General features: G+C 37.4%; 2 protein-coding genes across 4 annotated transcripts in view; both read left to right on the forward strand.

Moving 5' to 3' along the window:
* LOC119628830 (uncharacterized) overlaps window positions 1–12,055 on the forward strand; it is a 28,548-nt gene extending 16,493 nt beyond the window's left edge. Inside the window, exons 2-3 of the mRNA XM_038012583.1 lie at window positions 7,910–8,478; window positions 12,044–12,055. Of these exons, the coding sequence (XP_037868511.1) occupies window positions 7,910–8,478; window positions 12,044–12,055 (581 nt within the window). The remainder of the gene's footprint in view (window positions 1–7,909; window positions 8,479–12,043) is intronic.
* The window catches only part of LOC101742519 (dual oxidase maturation factor 1), a 69,690-nt gene that overhangs the window by 36,945 nt on the left and 11,551 nt on the right, over window positions 1–21,194 (forward strand). Inside the window, exon 1 of one of the 3 annotated variants that reach the window (XM_062669766.1) lies at window positions 19,282–19,389. The exons of the other annotated variants lie outside the window; for them this stretch is intronic. The gene's annotated coding sequence lies outside the window, so the exon portion shown is untranslated. Of the gene's footprint in view, window positions 1–19,281; window positions 19,390–21,194 lie in introns of those variants that run through there. 3 annotated transcript variants of the gene reach the window in all.

Here is a 21,194-nt window from a genome sequence, read left to right on the forward strand (position 1 = left end):
ATTTAAACAACTCGGGCTGTTAGCACGATCATAATGTTATCTTACTGGTGATACTCCAAGCATTCTAATTAACATTCCCCTCACTTATTTATAGATTAACATTCGTATAAAATCAGCCAATAAAATGACATCAAGTTTGATATATATTATATTGGTGAAGCTTAATACGGATTCCGTGAGTAAACAAAATGTACAGTTGGGAAAACACGATCGGTCCAATGATCATACAATCAATCAACATTGCCTAGAATGGTAACAGGATGTATTATAGTCTCAATGCGACCTTTGAAGACAATTACTTTGGGTTAAACACATTCACGAATACAATCGTCGTTGGAACACAATTAACTTTCATGCGAATGAATCACACCAATAACTTGGACAATACGTTTGAATGATGCCAATACAAGTGAATATTTATTCAAATCATAAACTTAGTGTGTTAAGTTAACTTTAAGTTTATGAATATACATATACATATATGTAATACAAATATGGGATATTTAAATATCACTTACCTCCACATAGAAATCGTTATGATTAACACAACATTGTTTCAAATCACAGACCCATTTCAGATTTCTCGCAATAAATTTGCGAATGCACTTTATTTCGACTTATATATTAAATTGAGCTTTGTGGCTTTAACAAATTGCTGACATTCTAGATAATTACTTAATTGTGGAGAGATATTTGATATTTTTCTAATGTTCTCGATTATGCTCATAGCGTCTAATATACAGAATGTCTTTAGTTAGATAACAACAGTCAAACTACTAAAATTATTATTGATGGTTTTAGAAAGGCAAAGTAAATAATAATTAACGTTTATCGTAATTCGTGAAATTTAACGGCACGTATTTATTTAAATATAAACGCCCAAAAAAAAACCCGCGTAATATGAGCAAAATCGAACCTCACGTTTTCGTTTTCAAAGTAATAACTTTATGCAACATGATATACCAAAAATAAATCTTTAAAACCTCAGTTATTGGTAGTAAAAAACGCCCTTAGTATGCAAATAGATTGGCAAGCTAAATTACGCCTTACAATAGACCGCTCATTTTCTAAAATGACGAAGCACCGACCACAATGATTAAACCTTCCTACTAATCTGTCACTCCAGTATCCGCTTGTCAAGACCGTTCTCTGGTTCAATGACTTTCAGGTGATCATCCGGTTGACTTTTTAACTTCACAATCAAAGTCGATGTCTTCCTGTTCTAGCAAGACGTGAAAATCAACGTTAATTTTTGTATTAATGTAAGTGCTGTTGTAAGTATAGAGTAATTTAAAAGAGGTTAAAAGTGTTCCACTGCGAAAATAGTTCGTATAAAATGGAAACAATAGGAAATTAGAATGTAGAATCTTAGTTCTACAATAAAATTGAAGCTTCGTCATCATATGACATTCAAGTTATGGTAAAAACTTATCACTATGTGAGCAGTGAATCATATAGGCAATAAAAAAAGTTCATTGTAGTACATTTGTTCACATTTTTTCTTATTTTCATTTTCCTAAAAGTCAAAAGACTTTAGCAACTTTTTTTCTGCTATTTGTCAGCTGACGTTTTTTTGCTGAATACCTTTTGACGAACTTTAGTATTGTCAATAAAAAATATACAAAATTCTCTTCCTACCTTTACGGAAAAAAGTCAAAATCAAAACAAAAGAAATAAAATGTATTAAAAATAATCTTAAACATTTAAAATTGAGTCAAGCTTATTAACATACCAATAAAACTCATTAAACAGTTCGGAATAACACTATTAAGCTTGTGGTAGAAGTATATAGAATGTTATTCCGGTTAAACCGATTTAAAAACCTACTCCTGAAGTCGGTTAAAAATGAACCTAATTCTTGTGATGCTAGTGGTTATTATTGCATTCCAACCATTGTGCAAAACTTGGTGGTCGTTAATATTCAAAACGAAATGTTATTAGGTACGGTAAGGTATTATAAAGATTTCTTAATATCAAAAATAAGATAAGATAAGAAGTATATAAAATAATATAATAACCTAATCTACCCTTGAACATGGACTACCATATTTAGAATGTTTACCTTTTATTATTTTGTACATGATAAAGGGTAGCTATCAGACAAGATATTTGACGAACGAATCTCGCTAACGTCATTTTGAAGAGAGGTTTGCATATATAATATAAGCTCTAAGCAATAATATTTATGCCGTCAGTATGCCGAGAAATTTCACCCTCATGGTGGAAGATCTTCTCTTTTTCGCTTAACCCCAAAACGTTACTTAGAGAAATAATATATTAACCTAAACTACCACGTAATCGTTTCCAATATAAAGTTCATGAATATTTTTAAAGGTGTTCCTCGGTAACTACTTATTTTAGGAGATTTATAATACCATCGGATCTGAATCGCAACCCTTTGAGAAGTTTTGGCAAGAAACTCAGGGGACTAATGTCAACCACCATTCGGCTTTGCTTGGGTGCTTTTTCAGGGCTATGACTTCCGCCAAATGAGGTTTGAAAAGGGTTGTCTTTGTAGCCAGCAGCTAGGATATGTCCATGTTATTATTATTGTTGTCTATGAGTCACAGTAACGACGTGTCATGCTCATGTTTGCCTGCTTAGAAAAAGTGACTACTGTGATCCAAGATGTGACAACTCCAATGGACTGCTTCGGCGTTGTCACATCACGCAACACACACAATAGGTTAAAACCCAATTTAATTGTGTAATTGTTGTTCCATCCTTTGATCCGGAGGTATCAGTATTTTATAGCAGATATTTGACGGTACCTGCCATTTATTATGAAGTATTTGGTTCTTTTATACAGTGGCCATCATGGAAGTTGTCCGTGAACACGTGCTAGGTTCAATCAAGAATTTGATCTTATTGTCACATTTTTGATACCAAAATACCGAGAGTTATACTAAGCCACAAACGCTTCGGATTGAATTAGAAACATTAACCTATACAATGGTTGTCTTTATTTATATCCTGCCTGAGACTATACTGTATGAGTATATACAAGAGTACCATTAAAATGAAAAATTAACGATGTAATATCAATATTTGACAGAGAATTGAAGTGTCGAAATATAAACATTTAGATAGTGTAACACTAAAACTCGACTAGGAATAGATGAATAAAATATAATTACAATAAATACAGCACAGGTCCCTTCTAATGTTGAAATGAATGATCTCATAAACATACCGAACGCTTGTTAAATTGAATTATCTGATTGTAGCTATAAATTAGTTCGTGATTGAGATGATCATATAAATTGCGACACGCATTGGACATAAAGCTGCCTTTGATTGCATATACTGTAGTAAACGGTAACTATATATATTTTTATTGTCAGATGACTGACGGCTTAAACTTAATGTCATGATGGAAATTATGAACATTTTTTATCAAAATATTTGGTGTAGAACACATGGCCTTAGCAACTTCATATATACGTCATACTGGCTCTTGTAATTACAGGTAAGCTACGTAAGAAGATTAAGGAAAAAATAAAACAGCACAAAAAAGCATTACTTAAAACTATTACATTAACAACGCCGCTTCAAACAAAGCTGCTACATCAAAACGATAGACTTGCAAAGTAATCAACATTAACATAATTTCGACCAAAATGAAAAATAACAAAAGAATACATGCGATACGACCACTCATCGAGATCGTTGCACAGATAAATATTTATTTCCCACATTAATTGGGTGCGATGAAGTTGAATCTTAGAGTGTCGCAACGTTATTGTTTTACCACGTAAGCCGTCTAACACATCCGCAACTCGAAATAACCTCGAAAACATCGGAAGAATTTAAGCTATTGCAAATAATCTGACATAACATTTAAATTCGGTTTTTAAGGTCAAGCTAAATTCAATTAATTTGACACAAAAACAATATGTTAAGCTGCATTGCTCTGATAAAACTCAAGTACGATGCAATAAAAATCATATTGAGCTCCTTTCATAAGCCCGATTTGTGTTAATGTCTCATAGCTGCGATAATGTACGATGAGAGTTATTCTTAACAAAGCGAATGTTTGACGCTAGGAACTAGTTCCTCGGACGCTAAAACAGAGTTAAACAATAATTCTTAACCCTGTCGAGATTTATCTTTCGAAGCAAATGATTGTCTTAATTCTCTTAAGACAGCTAACTATCAACCAACATATCTCATTACAGGACCTTGGCTCGAATACCAACCGTCCGTAGTTTTTATGCAGTGCTGTCATTTGAGAAGGCTACACACCAGAGCATATTCAATGCAAACTTGTTACGTCGAAACTACGACTACAAGTAATAAACTGGAAATAGTTTTTCAAGTATTCAAAATGAAGCCAGTTTTAGTAAGAATCCGATGAATTGGAAAAGCAAAATATTGTACGTAGCTGCATAATATATATCTACTATTAATTTAAATATGTATTTTCAGACACTTTTTCTTGTTTAATACATGCCACAACTAATACTGATTTAGTTTAAGGTACCTAATTTAAAATAATTCAAATCACGGCATTCATTACACTGTTTATATGCATATACCTACATATTATACACGACAACTATCTAATATACTGTTGATTTAATAACGGACATTGTTGTGAGTTGTGCAATTGAGTATTATATTTATATGAACTTTTATATTTTTCGAGATCATTGAAGACAATGAAGACATTGGTGACAAAAATAATTTTCAATGTTTCAAATCAATGGATTTAACTGGTTTTAATTGATACGGAACTTTTTCTTGATGGAATTATTTCGAGTACTGGTTATTTATATAATAATAAAATTAATACATTGAAAGAGGAAATGTCAACTGACATTTTCTCAGCCTGTTCATACAGCTCTTACATTACCTACAGAGGAGCAATAATTCTTAGGGAGAAATTTATTCAAAAGCGGAACTAGAATACGAAAAACAAAATTCAGTCATTCTTAATGATCAATAATATTCCTTACCTAATTTAAATAATACTATTTTTCAACTTGTTGTCTTGATGTTATTTAAGCGCAACTTTGTCATAATTTAATAAACAAATGCCAACAATTCGGCCATTTGCTGTCCGCCAGTTTAAACTAGCATGTAAAAATTAGCAAATAGTTGCAAAAATTGTGTGATTTATTGTTACCATTTTTTACCACGGTGACATGTGAATTCAACAGACAGTGAAGTTGTTACGTCACCGAAAAACTTCGTCATGTCATATTGAAAGTTTGAATTTTTTCGCTTATCTTCATATTTCGTTCATATTTCATTAAATATATTATGTGTTTTTCAACCCAGGACCATCAGCTGCTGATGATGAATCTATATAAGAGGTACCTTATTTTGTTGATAATCGTGTACGAGGGATAAAGATTGAACAGTCATCCACTATAAAAAGATTGAGTTAAAACAAAACTAAAACCCATTACTCAGGTATCAGATGTTGCGAGGGTCGGACGTTGGTTGTAGAGCGACAGGAGGTTTTAGTCGGTTCGACTCCGACATGCCCCACCCTCCATCCCCAGTGGAGGGTGGGAGTCCGGCGATTTACTCCTGACAAAAAAAAAAAAAAAAAGGTATCAGATGTCGGTTGGGAAAAAACAGGTTAAGGAAAAAATATATATAAGATGGTACAGTATCGTTCAAGAACGATGTAGCATAAAGATGTGCTTGCTCCATTATAATCTGAAATCAGCTTTGCCAACCAAACTAGTTCAATAGATAATAATGTGGATATTGCAGATTTATTAGACTTAATTCAACTCTTCAACGTTACTCAAGTGCTAAATAATGATCTTTTGCAATTCCATCTCATGGCATTTTAAAATCTAGAACACATCATACAGACGCAGCCACTTCTTCTCAACAGCACTGATTAAATTATCTCTCTATCTCAACTGTTGCTTACCTACGTTTCTATATTCAATTAATTTATGGAAACCACAAAAAATAGCGGTTCATCGCCAAATGGATTGCTTAAAACAAGCTCGAAAATGATATTGAAATAATTGAAACTTAAATTATCGACGTTTTGAGTTTTGACAATTTCCATTTCTGGATTTTTCCTATCCATCTAATGCAATATTAGTGTTTTTTTCCTCCTCACACTTGCAAGTTATATTTGTATTCAATAACCATATTGGCGATATTCTCAAATGTATTTTCATGTGATTGTATCGGCATTTCTTAGTTGTTTTATATGTTACACATTCTAAGAATATTAAAGATAGTCACTGCTTCTATATTTCATTTTTCTTGTTCATTGCATGGTTATGTTGTTTGGATGTGCATAATTGATATATTCACAAATAAACTAAATTAATATATTTTGATCCACATGAGTGAAGTAAGAAAAATAAAAACAGGTAGGGTAAATCTGACAATTTGTTTTACGTTTTAATTTAAAAGATCAAATCAGGGACTAACTTCAATAGTCATCATTATCATCATCTTAGGCCTTACAGCCCAGGGTGGGCCTTAGCCTGGTCCAGTATATCTCTCCAGACTGCTCTGTTCAGAACTTTCTCCTTCCAGTTCCTGACACCAATAACTTTGAGGTCGTACTCTACGCCATCTAGCCATCGGAGTTTGGGTCTGCCGCGACTTTTACTAACTGAAATGAAAGACAACCTTCCATTCTAACTTTCGTAAAGGCTATAATACAAATCAGCGCAGATTCAATTAAAATCTAATCAAACCACCATTGTTTGCAAAGCCCGATATTTCGGTGTAAGCAAGTGGCAAGGTCAAGTGCCGAATGATTGGACCGGATCGGAACACACGACAGGTTATGTAACCACCTTCGTCGGCATGCCCACACTCACGTAGAGACGCAAGCGGTTTGTTTTATTTGATCTATTTCGAACATCTTTTTAGAAGTAGGTACAGTAAGTAATTTCGATTAGTTAAGAAACCTACTCGAGCTTACGATATTAGGGCTTGCTAATTGCGCTCTTTTCGTAAATTAATAACTGTGTGTGTACTTACGTATGCTATTTTCGTGTCTAATTAAGAAGAAAGATCAAGTGAGGTGTATTTTTAAATCTTTACTCGTCTCATACTGCCCACAAATTTGAAAGAAATGACTATTTTTAAATAGAATAACTCAAATTTGCATAGGAAGTATATTGTTTGAAGCAAATTTGGTATCGTAAAGCTTTACTGCAAATATATTGGTAATAAGCCACGTAACAGAAAATCAAAAACTCTCCAACATCTCCGTTATATGAAAACATCAAATTATTTTCAAACACTTGAGCATCCAATAGTAGAATGGTAACGTAACCAAAAAATTTGACCTTACAAGATTATGGTAACAAATGTATCTTTTTTTTCTCTTCTTTTTTAATATTGCATTCTTTTGGGTTTTTTATTATTCGTTGCAGATCAAGAATAAATTTGTCTTTGATAATTCTATCGCGGATATACAATGCAACAATGCTGGATCGGTTTTTTAATCACTGTTAACATTTTTCTAAAATGTGGAATATATCGAGATAGTACTGCGCTTAACTCTGTTATCCCTGTTAGCCACTAATTTCTACTGTTAGCTGCTGTTAGCAAATTCTCTCAGGTTGAGTCCGTGAGCTCACCTGTTCGACCGCGCGTAGCTGGAATAGCCCCATAGACTACCAGCCAATAGGAAGGGAAAAAACTGTTAACAAAATAATAAATACAAATCCCAATACATTAACTAATTTCTTCGTTTATATATTACATATCCAATAACGTATGCCATAAATATTATGCAAGTTTGATTATGTATTATATAAAATTACAAAATAAACAGTTAATGAGTCACCACGCTGACCTGACGTCATTGGGTATTTCACATCGTCAAGTTCGATTGCTTATATATTTTGGAAGTTCAATCAGTCATATTTTCTCCTTCCACATAAAATTTAAGCTGATTTTTTCAAAACAGTCTTCAAGCGTCAGGCCTATTGCAAATATCTTATCTTATTACTAGATCGGCGGTGTGTGGTCTACCGCAAGAGGGCCAGGATGATGGGAGTAACCATCCCCCCTCCTGTTCCACCGGTGCCACGGCCCAGGAATGTCCCAGCTCCAGCACCTGCTCCTGTCGTCTCTGCACCCATCCCCAAGGGGAAGGGGAAGGGGAAAGGGAAATCCTCCCAAACCCCAGCCCCTCCCCCCCCTAGTACCTATCCGTCTGTCTCGGTGGTGGAGGCTGGGCCGTCAGCGGCCACGTTGATGGCGCAGGCCAACCCACCGAGGCGGCCAAATAAACCTACCCCTACTCCTCGTGGCCGAGCTAACATCGCTCGAACAACCGCGATCATGCCCCCACCTCAGACTCAGAGCATCGGCAACAAGAAAAAGGAGAAGAATAGGAAAAAGAAACTAAAAAGGAAATTGAGGAAAAAGAAAGAAAGAGAAGAAGTTAACAGGGGTACTGCCGAGCCCATCGTGCCGGATTCCCCACCCGCCCATGCTGAGGCGATGATCATCAATGATCAGCCACCTCCAAGCGTCAGCCCAACACCTGAGGCTCCCTCAACCGAGCCTAATTTAAACACACAGCCCCCTCTCCCCCCCCGCCCTCAGCGCGAGCAGCGCAGCGGTCGGCAGGCCTCACAACCTGCCGGCTTTGCTGCATGGCTTCTCGCGCTTTGGGAGAAATTGTCCGAGGTGGTCTCCGGAGTGATCCGTGAGATCGCCTCGGGAGCCAGCCCTTTCGGGGCTCTCTTGTCGGGGTTCTACCGAATGATTGCGCAGTTCAATGGCTAGCCAGGAACTGCGCATCATTTATTGGAACCCCGGCGGGGTAAAACCCCGCAAGAACGAGCTCTTGGTTCTCGCCCGGGAATACAACCCTGAGGTTGTGCTCCTGGGCGAGACCAAGCTACGTCCTCGGGATGTGTTCAGGATTCCAAACTACTTCATGTACCGACGTGACGAGGTGAGTCCTGCCGGGACGCCGTTCAGGGGCACTGCGGCGCTCGTCAGGCGAGACGTGGTGCATGATCAGTTGGATTTGCTGGCCTTCACATCGACAAGGTCGATCGGTGTGAGGATCCACACCTCGGGGGGAGATATGCGGGTTTATGCCGCGTATAGACCCCCGGGGCCTGATTTCCACCCCGGGGACATAAGACGGGTCCTGAATTGCGACAGCCGCCCAGCTCTGCTGGTCGGGGACCTCAACGCGAAGCACGTCGCGTGGGGCTCCCGACTGAACTCAGCAGTGGGCAGGCGGCTGTTAGAAGATGCCGATAGGGGCGACTACTCTGTGGTCGGCCCTGACGAACCCACACACATTCCGACCGCCGCGCAACTCCAGCCCGACGTGTTGGATGTGTGCGTTCATAAGGGGCTACGGTGCCCCTTAACTATTGAGGCACTGTACGACCTGGGTACCCCCCATCTCCCTATCCTGGTCACACTGGGAATGGGGCTTACCCGGGTTGCGACCTCGCCCCTACGACCGAAGGTCGACTGGGAGCTCTTTAAGAGACTCCTAGTCGACCTTCCCGTAATTCAGGACCCCAACACCCCTGAGGGGGTCGACGACGCGGCAGTCCGCCTTGTCGACTCCATCAGGGGAGCGATCGACCAGGCGACGACTCTTGTGCCCAGCGGCGGGCCCAGAGGTATACTCCCGGCCCATCTGAAAGCGATTATTCGCCGGAAGAGGGGCCTGAGGAGGCTCTGGGCGACAACTCGTTGTCCCAGGATCAAGCGCGAGCTCAATGAGCTGGAAGCGGAGTTGGCGGCGAAGATTAGCTCCTATCGGGGCTATGCGTGGGAGGAACGGATCGAGGAGGCCCGTGAGGACCCCTCGTCCGTGTCCCTCCACCGACTTTGCCGCCAGCTCTCAAATCGGCCTGCCCCGACTTGTCCACTCGTGGACGAGAGGGGCAACCGATGCTTCTCGGCTCAGGCCCGCGCCGATGTCCTGGCCGTAATGCTGGAGCGGCAGTTCGCTCCAAATAACTCTGCACCCTCAGAGGCCGCATTCCACCAATCGGTGGAAGAGAGCGTAGCAAGCCTACTCTCCTCCCCGGTGCCACCGTTGGAAGATGGTGATTTCATCACTCCCAGTGAATTGCGCCTCTCCATCAAGCGGATGAAGATCCTTCCTTGTCGCGGTCGAGGGCGCAAAGTCGTCGGTGCGCCCAGTCACGGCCGGAGTTCCCCAGGGAAGCGTCCTGGCACCAGTCCTCTACGCTCTCTACACCAACGACATTCCCACGCTTGAGGGCAACCTCCAAGCGTGGGAAGCCGACGTGAAGTTGGCGCTGTTTGCCGACGACAGCGCCTACTTCTCGTCCTCTAATCTCCCCTCTGCGGCCATTTCGAGGATGCAGAGGCTGTTGGACCTACTGCCCCAGTGGCTGGACCGATGGAGGGTCGCGGTCAACGTGGGGAAGACCGCGGCTATCCTCTTCGGTCCGGTCCGCACAAGAGCCGTCCCAGGACAGCTCAGTCTCCGTGGAGTCAATGTCGAGTTTAGGCCCAGTGTCCGATACCTGGGAGTCAGTATCGACCGGAGTTTGAGGATGACCGCCCACGCCAAGTCGGCGTTGGCGGCCGCCCGCTATGCGAGGTTTCTCCTCCGGCCGGTGTTGGCCTCCAGGTTGCCGACCAGGACTAGACTCGGCATTTACAAGACGTATGTTCGTTCCCGTATCACGTACGCAGCTGCGGCCTGGTATCACCTCATCCCGCAGATCATGCGGGTGAAGTTACAGGCCCAGCAGAATCTGGCTCTTCGCACGATAGTCGGAGCAGGGCGTTACGTCAGAAATGACGTAATCGCCCGGGATCTAGATGTGGAGTCGCTCGAGGAGTTCATTCGGAGGCTAGCTCGTAATATGTACGAGCGGGCTGACGGTGGACCCCACGAGCATCTCCACAATATAGCTCCCTTGCACGCCAGACCACCTGATGGTCAGGCGCTACCAAGGGAGCTACTGGAACCCCCGGCTATGGTAAGATAGTCGGCTTAACCGGAGTGATATGGGAGTGCTCATAATGAGTGCCCCCATGGGACTGAGCTGTCCACACTCTTCATCTCCCCCCACACTTTTGGGGTGCCCCCCTATGGGGACCCATTTCTACCGCCCGTTTGGGTGGACCACTCCCCCTTAAGGGGAGTGATTTACGTCGGTCCCTCCCCGCGACGGTCTTCCCCTTCTGGGGAGCCCTTAGCGGGTGAGCGCTAAACTAGTGCCGCGGCTCCCCCTCTGACTTGTAGAGGTGGGGCCGCGGCATGGGGCCGGTGGCGGGCCCCACGGTGCTGACTGTTGTCCCGCTTTGTATATATTGTAAATAGTAGTAGTTAATAGTTAGTATCGTAGTTTAGTTTTAGTTAGTTATAGTTAGTAGTTAGGAAAAAAATAATAAAAAAAAATAATAAAAAAAAAAAAAAATAAATAAATAAAAAAAAAGAAAATAAAGAAAATAAAAAAAAAATTCAAGCAGAGGACAGCAGCCGGCGCCGGGGTGACTCCTCCGCGGGCATCACTCCGCCCAACAGAACCAAGCCCATCGTATTATATATAAGTATTTATTATTTTGTCGATGTAGTGCAGCCGTGCGCGCTGCGAACAGCGTACCTCTCCCTACTTCTTCCCGCATCTATACCACCCCTGCCCTATGTGGCAGGGAGCTTCGTCCCGGGCAGTGGGGTTTGCCCCGAGGCCCGTTCCATGCCCCCGTGAGGGGGTATGACGACCCTTCTTCTTCTTCTTATTACTAGAATAGAGTTTACTTGTAGCTTTTAGATAGAGCTTTACTTAAAACTACACTTATGCATTTCGTTTGAAATAGGAATCAACTGAAGTATTTTAGGAGTATTATTTAATTTCTATAAGTATTTCACATCTAGGCAAAAGAATGTCATTTCCATAAAAAATCAATAAAAAATGAAGCATAAATTGGTGGATATAAAAAATAGCTAACAGCTTTTATTTAATCACTAAATTGTATCGTTTTTACATAGTCTCTCAAGAATTGCAGTTTAAACTTAAATTCCAATTATACAATTTTGTTATGTAAAATGATTAGGATATTTTATGTTAATTACTTTTAGAAGGCCAAATGAGATGTCAAGTTCACAATAATTATGGTAAAGCGGCGCCCTTTGATTTACGATCTTAACTAGAAGCGTTATAACATATTTCGAAACATTCCATACTTTTCGTGTATTAAAACTTAAAAGAACAGTTCATAAACAAAATCGTAGATTATTTATGTATTTTTAAAACTATTCTATTCATTAACCAACCTCATTCAGAGGTCAACCTTCACAGAAGCTCAAAGAACATCTAAATAGATTCAAATCTGAACAACATAAAGAGAACTATATTGTATGGACGTGACCGGAATATGTAACAAATTCATAAACACAAGGCTGACTCACTAGTTCTTTCAGGTCTAAAGAGCCTCGACTTCGAACGACCGTGACTTGTCCCTGGTCTCACACTCGAGAACTGATCGAATATGGGCAACACGACATTTTCCTGGAGGCGATCCGAAAATAACGACCCAAACTCGAGACCAGCATAACTTTATGTACCTACCGGGTTCATTAGTACTTTAGTTCGTTTTGAGTTTACTAACAAGTTAGGTTAGATTAGGTATTAATTTTGCGTATTACGTTTTTCTATATTGTTTTGTTATGAACATTTTCAAAAATTATTAGGTATATTCAAAAAATATTATAGGCACTAAAACTCATTAACGGCTATTATTAACAAAGAAAGAAAATCGCTTGGCTTATTTATTTATAGATTTATAACTTAGCATATTATTTGGTGTCAAACAATCAGCGGAGTTCTTTAAACACAACATTGGGAATACACTCACCATGAGACATGAGGTATTCTTAATTGCGTTGGAAAAATGGCTACCCTAAACCTTCAAACCGCAACATCAGAACAGTCACACCAATGTAAGTGTTCACAGCTCCGCTCTGCCAAGCTATAATGTTGCTTGCAATAACGGCCGTCTGGTGTAGTGGTGACATGGTCACTACACAAGGGGGTCGCGGGTTCGAATCCCGCCAAGGGAAGATATTTGTATGATAAATATAAATGTCTTTTCCAGGGTTATGGATGTATATTGAATATTAAATATATGTACGTGTATAATAAACATCTTACATTCATTTCCGTTATCTGGTACCTGTAACACAAGTTCTTTACAAACTTAGCACGGGACCAGTTAACGTGGCGTGATTGTTATTAAATATTTATTATTATTATGTTAAATAGAATCATTAGGTTAGCAGATTAATGATGTTTTTCTTTCACGATGTTATTTTAATTGTAAACGTGCTGGCTTCGAGATAAGTTCCCTTATACTTTGTCACTCTTCTACTATGAGTATTTATAGTTTTACTAATTGCCTACCTACCATCGATGACCCTTAGTAGTTAATAATGTAGACGTGAAATTCGCAAGTCCGGATGTGAATCAATGGGAGGCACGGAAATCTAAATAAAAATACAGCATTATTGCAGACGCTAATGAAAGAGAATAGAGATAAGACAATTTATTATCTTGAATAGTTAGAAAGTGACGATACTACCACTACCATATTAAATAGGGAATATGGTTTTATGGGGAAGCAGTGTTAAAATTAATGACAGTTTTTGTTGACGGATTTATGATATACCGTACGTCATGAGGGCAATAACCCAATTTGACGTTTTAACTTTGTGACGCTCTTGATGTTGAGCGTTCGTTGACCACCGTTCATTCATAGCTTTTTTTGTCAGATTAATCTAAGTGCTTGCGGTTACCCTTGATGAATACCACATTTTTCATTGCCATCACATAAATGAGAATACAGGTCAAAATTCTAATCAACTTAATCTTGTACAAAGATGATCTTGCACAAAATACGTTTTGTTTTTTTTGCTTTTGGCGGCTTGTAATTACCTACGTATAAAATACTCGTTAAATACTTTGTTGAGGTGATCTCCATTTTAATACGCAAATTCTTAATTAACATTAAACAGGAATAACAATGAAATTCTGCTCACGCAACGAAGCCATACGAAATAGATTTCACAACTGGTGCCCTCTTATTAATATGTAGTTCTATAGCAGAAACTACCATGCAAAAGCTAGCGATAATGCTAACTATGCATACATTTAAATGCTTTGATCATTAATTTCTACGCACTCCTATTAAACGTCACTAATGCCCCGCTACGATAATTATTAAATTCTGATATAATACTTATTAATAAAAAATACTCATTAGTTGGAACAACTCACTCATCATCTTTCTCACATGATGGTACTACAACAAAATATCTCGTACGGTAGCGCAGCTTTGCATAATTTGAGTGTTTGAAGCGCAACTCTTTAGAACACAAAGTTAGTCACAAATATTCAAACTAGTCGACTTTTAAAAAAGGGGCCACGCTCTGCAAACTTAGTTTTATATACTCGTAAACACTTTAATAACAACATCAAGTATGTTAAAATAATAAACATTGTTCAATACATTCATAACTTTATTTATTATATTGTAAATTTGAAGTTTATTGTATTATATTCAAACCTATTGATATGTTAAAAATAGCGTGATATTTTCTGCTTATATCAAATTGAATAGATAATAATGTTAAACAGAACTCGCCATCCGTTACATAAGTGATTTATAAATTAAAATTTCAAGTTCATTCCTCTCACTCAACACATTAACATCACAAAATCTGAGCTACATACGTACCAAAGAAATCCTTGCATCAGAAAATAGCCGTATATAATTTTTGTAGTAGTATACTTACCATTACTACAGAAAATTTAGCAGGGCTGTCACGAGAAAGCATTTATAAATTGAGCCTTAACTAAAGTAATATTTATGACGCACGAGGAAGATAAGCTTGTGAACAATTTTTCAATTCAGAGATTTATCAAATTGACATGAAATTGTTAATGAAATCGTATTTTTCACAGCCCTACCTACTGCCGTCTGTACCGTTTCCGCGACAACTATGCTAATAACTGCCTAATAAACTATACTTAGCGGCTGACATAACAATGCTACTTTGCCAGACTGTATATTTATTATGTACGTGAATTCGTTACACGTATACGCGACAAATACATTTTCACGCTAAATTAAAAACGTTTTTTTTTTTAGTTTAGGAGTTGTACAACGGATTTAACAGAGACTTCTTAGTATAAAAACAATACTTTTGTTCTGAAACTTCTCCTCGTCGTCTTCGTTAAAAATCTTATATTACTTTAAATTTACCTATAAGTTTTATTATCAAGACAAACTCGCAATTATTCTTCTAACAGCGAGTTTTGAAACTGTTCTATTTTTTACATAGTACATTCATACATGTTCAATTCGAATACATAGTATTTAGATCACATGAAAAAAATATTTTTATAATCAAGATACGTTATTCATATAAACTTTATCACGTGAATAGAGGATTCATAATGAATACACTAATCACTATCAAAGTATTTGCAGAATAAAATATACAGATTGAAACGTTCTTATTGTGATCATGTCCTCGACTAATATAAACTAAAGACATACTGTAAAAGGGAACGTATCTAACCTCAATAGTATGAGAACTATTTGTTTCCTGTTAACCCTTTAAGCACGTATGAGATATTCACTTCCGACACGCCTACAGAGCCTTCAAATTGATGTCAAGAACTACTTCTAATAGTAATATGAACTGTATTACAATTCATATCAACCGGTGTTCTGATTATTATGTATGTTTCTTTCCTTTTTTCTGATTATTATGTATGTTTTTTTTTTATTGCGTTTATTATATATAGATAAAAATAACAAATGGAAGTGCGACTTTTAATCGACATTAAAAAAAGAAGGAGGTCATCAATTTAGCTTTGTTTTATGTGTGTGTGCTATTATTACCTCAGAACTTTTTTCTAGGCGAACCGATCTTGATGATTCTTTTTATATGAAACCTGTGAGATTGTTTCTTTTGTGGTCAATTTATTAAGATCTGACTAATCGTTTTTTTTAGTTATCCTTAGAAAAGCATGTTTAATTGACTTTAACTACATTGATGATGTTCTCATTATTATTTTTTGCTGAAGTATTTCTTTTTTGTTATATTTTTTTATCATTATATTAACTATATAAAGGCCAAAAAAAACTAACAAATAACAACAAAAGCTAGTAGCAACTAATGTTTGAAATTGAAATGCTAGCAAATGTACTTATCAATATGTTTTAGTTACATAAACTTCATTAAATACCTTTCAGCTATCCGCCTCCATATTCTGAAAACTTAGATTTTATAGTGTCAACTTATTACATATAATATGCTTGGTCCTCTACAGTTTAAGCTTAATGTAACACGGGTACTTGTTTTCTTTTATTTCGCAATACTTCGTTTACTTTACAAGCTGCGGGTCTATGAATACTAATGCATACGGTAGAAAATAATGGTTAAAGATATTATAGCATGTAAAGTTCATACAGAGATTAAGAAAGAAACTTCCTTGAAAATTATACCCCTAGCCTCATCTAAGTAGGTCGATGGTAGATTCAGCGAAGCACTACTCTTGCTAGGGCAGATTTTAGCATTTGATGATAGCATTTGACGCAGCATGATGAAGATGAGGCCAAAATAGCCCGCTGAGATCACTCTCAGATAGATGAAAAAAAAATATCGTAAAAAATACATCATACTCTTTCAACAATTAGAACTTAGGACAATACCGAATCGATAATTGGACATCGCTCGAAATGTCGACCCCACGTATCACAATATTCGTGGAACGTAGCAGAGATACTCCTTGGAATTAGACAAAGGGGTCCTTCTTCGCAGGGAACGCGCAAACTTGTGTCTTCAACGGGTTGAATTGAATCAATTTCATGTTTAAAGTTATAATGTTTGTATCAGCGTATAAAATTATTAGTTCAATTTTACAAGATGCGATACATAGGTTGTATTAAATACATTCAAATTAACATCTTGCAGGAAGTTTTGAAAATTATAAAAAGATGTTAATGAGTTAAGGCATTTAATGTACCTAAACATCAGATTTCGCCGAATCACGAACTGCACCAATCTTTATGGTTAGACTTTAAAATAGTTCAAGTTCTTAGCAATAATTAGAAAAGGCGTGACTGGGTAATGGTCCTTGTAGATTTAGAACAAACGGATACGTTTTCAACTTCACACTCAATGCATTTTGTTACGCAAAATGTACAATCTCTTAACATTTATAAATTAATTACCAGCTGAGCGTGTAATAATATAATAAACAACACTTAATTCATTTCCGTCCTTTTGTTGAAAAAACCTTTAAGTTAAATGGAAATCAGTGTAACTTATTAGGATGAGCTCTCGGCCCATTTGCGGATAGCAGAAACCATTGACGTCAAAATGCAAACACTTCTACTCGCTTCGACCCAGAAGGCTTAACTCCTTCGTACTGGCTGACTGCGCGGTGCAGTAGTTAGCGGCCCTGACTGTTATGCCCAGGCGTCCAGAGTCGCGGGTTCGATTCCCACACGGGGCAAACATTCGTGTAATGAACAGGTTTATTCGTTCTTTATCTGGGTGTTTATTATCCATATATTTATATATTTAAACATATGTATATCAATATAAGTGTTTATGTCAGTCTCTGGTATCCATAACAAAAGAAATCCTATTTTGGGGCTGAGTGATCGTGCTTGATTTGTTCTCAATTATTTATTTATTTGTTATTCGAATGGCTATCGCACCATCAAAGCGGATACCACAAAAACGAGCAAAATGACAGTACTTGCCCGTGGCTACTCATAACACTCGCTACCGATCGACGATTACTCGATTTCATTAATTTTTGGAACGAAGTTCCTTACGACAGGCTTGGAAGAGATAGGGATTTTGCTGCGCGACCGAACTGAATAAAATGTGATAGTAAAAACCGTAAGAAAAAGTCCGTGGAATAAGGCCTTGTTGTCCGCACAGCGATATTTCACCGCGCGATTTTTTTCTCGTAATTCTTTTTTATTTTTATTTTTTTATGTGGAACTTCGTTCCTATCCGGTGTCCCACGACACTACACCTCTTTTTAACAATGAATGTAAATACGTGTACGTAGCTCATTTCGATTCGTAAAAACGAAAATAAACAGACGGAGGCCAGTGCAGCTGCGTATTTCACAACACGTTTGCGCATTCCGATCGAGATACGAAGCAACGTTGCAATACCCTACACCATTTCAGGATCATAAATACTACTTGAACTTTGCCAACAAAGCACTGACTATATTCATAAATCCAATGCGTTCTGTTAGTAGTGAGAAGGGCGAACTCTTTTTAAAAAAAAAGGATTTATTCGACACTACACAATATTTATAATGAACTAGCTGACCCAGCAGACTTCGTAGTACCTCAATCGATAAATAAGAGACTTTTGTATAAAAGAAACTTAAAACAAAAGGAATCCGTCCGACGGGGTACTTATCAAAGAAAAAACAAAATTGGTATATTTATTTAATTCCGAGCATTTTCATATTTATCTTTTAAAACTTCTCTGGACTTCCAAAAATAATTCAAGACCGAAATTAACCAAATCGGTCCAGCCGTTCTCGAGTTTTAGCGAGACTAACGAACAGCAATTCATTTTTATATATATAGATAGATAGATAACTAATTATAATAAAAAAATTTGGAGATAGTGAGGAAAATTGGTAAACGTCTCACTTCAATGAATATTTGACCCGAACTGAGCCTGGTATGCTCTCATGAAATCACTGTGAGAGGGCTTATGATGAGTAAGGTGTTTAGTAAGCATTAGTTTATACAGGCTAGGGATATAACAGTTCGAATGGTTTTTTCGTTCGCAAAATTTTTACGCTCAATTATGATTCTAAAGATTAATATATTTAGTTTAGAAACTGAAGAAAATACGCTGAAATAACACGACGAGTCAAAGATTTTTTTTAATCCTGATCATCCTAGTCAGAATCTTAGGGCAAAGCCAAATAAAATTATTGTTTAGTCGTCGTACCTTGATACGTATGTAAATGTTTTAAATCTAAATCAGACTGCTACTAATTAATCAAACGGCTTTAGGTTGGTGAAAATTACGCTAAAAGATACCATACAAACATACACAGGTCGAGTTAATAAAAGCGTGCTAAAAATATATGTTTATCATCGTTAGGTAATTCAACAGTTTGAAAATTAACTTAAGGTCAACATTGAGCCAATTCAAAATTGTAAAAACATCATCAGTTTTGAGTCATCAGTTTTAGTAGATGTTTCCGTGCATTATGAGCATTAAATTTAGGTATATGTCTTATTTTGTTTGCAGCTCCATGCTAAAATTTATGGATTCTGAAGAATATTTTATATTTACAAACATGTTCTGTCTCCGCCAGGCAAGTCGGAAAACTTGCGATATAATCAAAAAAATTACAATTCATAGTAAGTAATTTAAAAAAACTTCTTTTTATCATACCAATAATCTCAGAAATGAATCAGGTTAAATGGAAAATATACATGATAGTAATCATTTGATAGTAATCTTCAGTACTGCTGGTGTGTAATTGGGAATCAGGAAAAAATAGTTTAAAAAAAAAAGAAAAAAAATATACTAAGACTAAGACTATTGGTGAAATTAACACCTAAGACATTCTCCACCAGGCAGCAAAGTGTAGGGAAGTGAGTATTATATTTGATTAGTTATTGAGAGTACTATTCTGCAATGTCATTCGTCGTTACAATGAAACTAACATTTCTGTCTAATTATATCAGATAGACTTCGCATTCTACTAGCATTCACGATGTGATGCCTATGGCTTCCAAAGTACGCTTAAAATCAAACTTGAATGAAACTAGTAAATCTCTAAATTAATACGTAAGGCTTAAATAAATGCAAAGCGATTGAAACATTTGATGTCATCAAATACAAAATGATAATAAAAGGAATAGTGTACATACACATCTTTATTCGCGTCACAAACGACCAAAGACGTACATATAATAATATAATGATAATTGCAATATAAATAAATACTCGTAATACATGAGAACGAAGAGATCGTAAAAAATATTATTGCAATGAATATTTGTGTCAAGTACACAACTTGACATATTTGTAATTTAATATAATTTGAATATCAAAAGTTTATACCTATGTATATAAATACGTTATATCCCGATTATTTATAGATTTTATTCGTCAATTGCCCTAAGTTTGTGAGCGACGGCAACACTTCCGATCAAAGATTGACGCGTATCAATCCCACGAAAAGAAAGCTCATTCCAAAAAGACACCAAAAGCACCTGCTACAGAGGAATGCTTCCTTGGTTCTATAACATGTCAAATGAGATTCCAGCTGATGCTTAGCTGTTCCTCTGGCATTGCTGACGTACGCTTGCATTGCTGACGTATGAAGAACAAAGATTCTTAAGTCTCACACCGTAATAATTAATACCTTTTTCATAACTGAGGAATCCGTTTACGGATACCCAGTCAAGGGGGGTAACAGAGCAAGTTAAGTCGGACTCCGGCGCCTCCAGAGAAGAAAAGGGAGAAGAAAAGGAAGACTGATGTCCTCCTCTTCATCCACAGACAATGTATTAAAAGTTGTATGTCCGCTAATTCGTAAGAATCAATAATATTTTGCCAGCGTTCCGCCTACATATACATATACTTAATAAGCAAGTCATAATGATAAGTTTGAGTTTAATAAGTACAAATGAGACTGCTGTCGGTTATTCACGTCATCATCAAACGAACGATATTCTCGTTCGTTCATCTAAATTGAAATAAAGTCATCTAATTATAACGAAAGTAATAATATTTAGGCCTGTAACCAGCCAATCCTATATCATACTAATTAAAAAAACAATTATCATCCGTAAATTCTTGGAATTCAATAGAAACACATACATTTTCAAATTATAACCGAACCGTATGGTCTATTCATATTAATGAAAACGAATTACGGAATTAAACTATTCATCCCATTAAGATTCCAACGAGCCAAGTCTCGTTATGATAATCGCAGTCGGCGCCATCTAAACGTTTTACTTATATAGAAACACAAAAGTAATTATTATAATTACTAGTACATATTCTGCTCATCGATATCGACGTACTGAATACACAGGTATTCTAATGTGCTAAATTTTTTTCAGAAACGATATGTATTTTCGTCTATCAGATAACAGAAATGATATTTATTGAAGAGTCGATACAAGCCGATAGATAGAGAAAGAGAGAG

Source organism: Bombyx mori, chromosome 8 (assembly GCF_030269925.1).
Source record: "Bombyx mori chromosome 8, ASM3026992v2".
Classification (NCBI taxonomy): domain Eukaryota; kingdom Metazoa; phylum Arthropoda; class Insecta; order Lepidoptera; family Bombycidae; genus Bombyx; species Bombyx mori.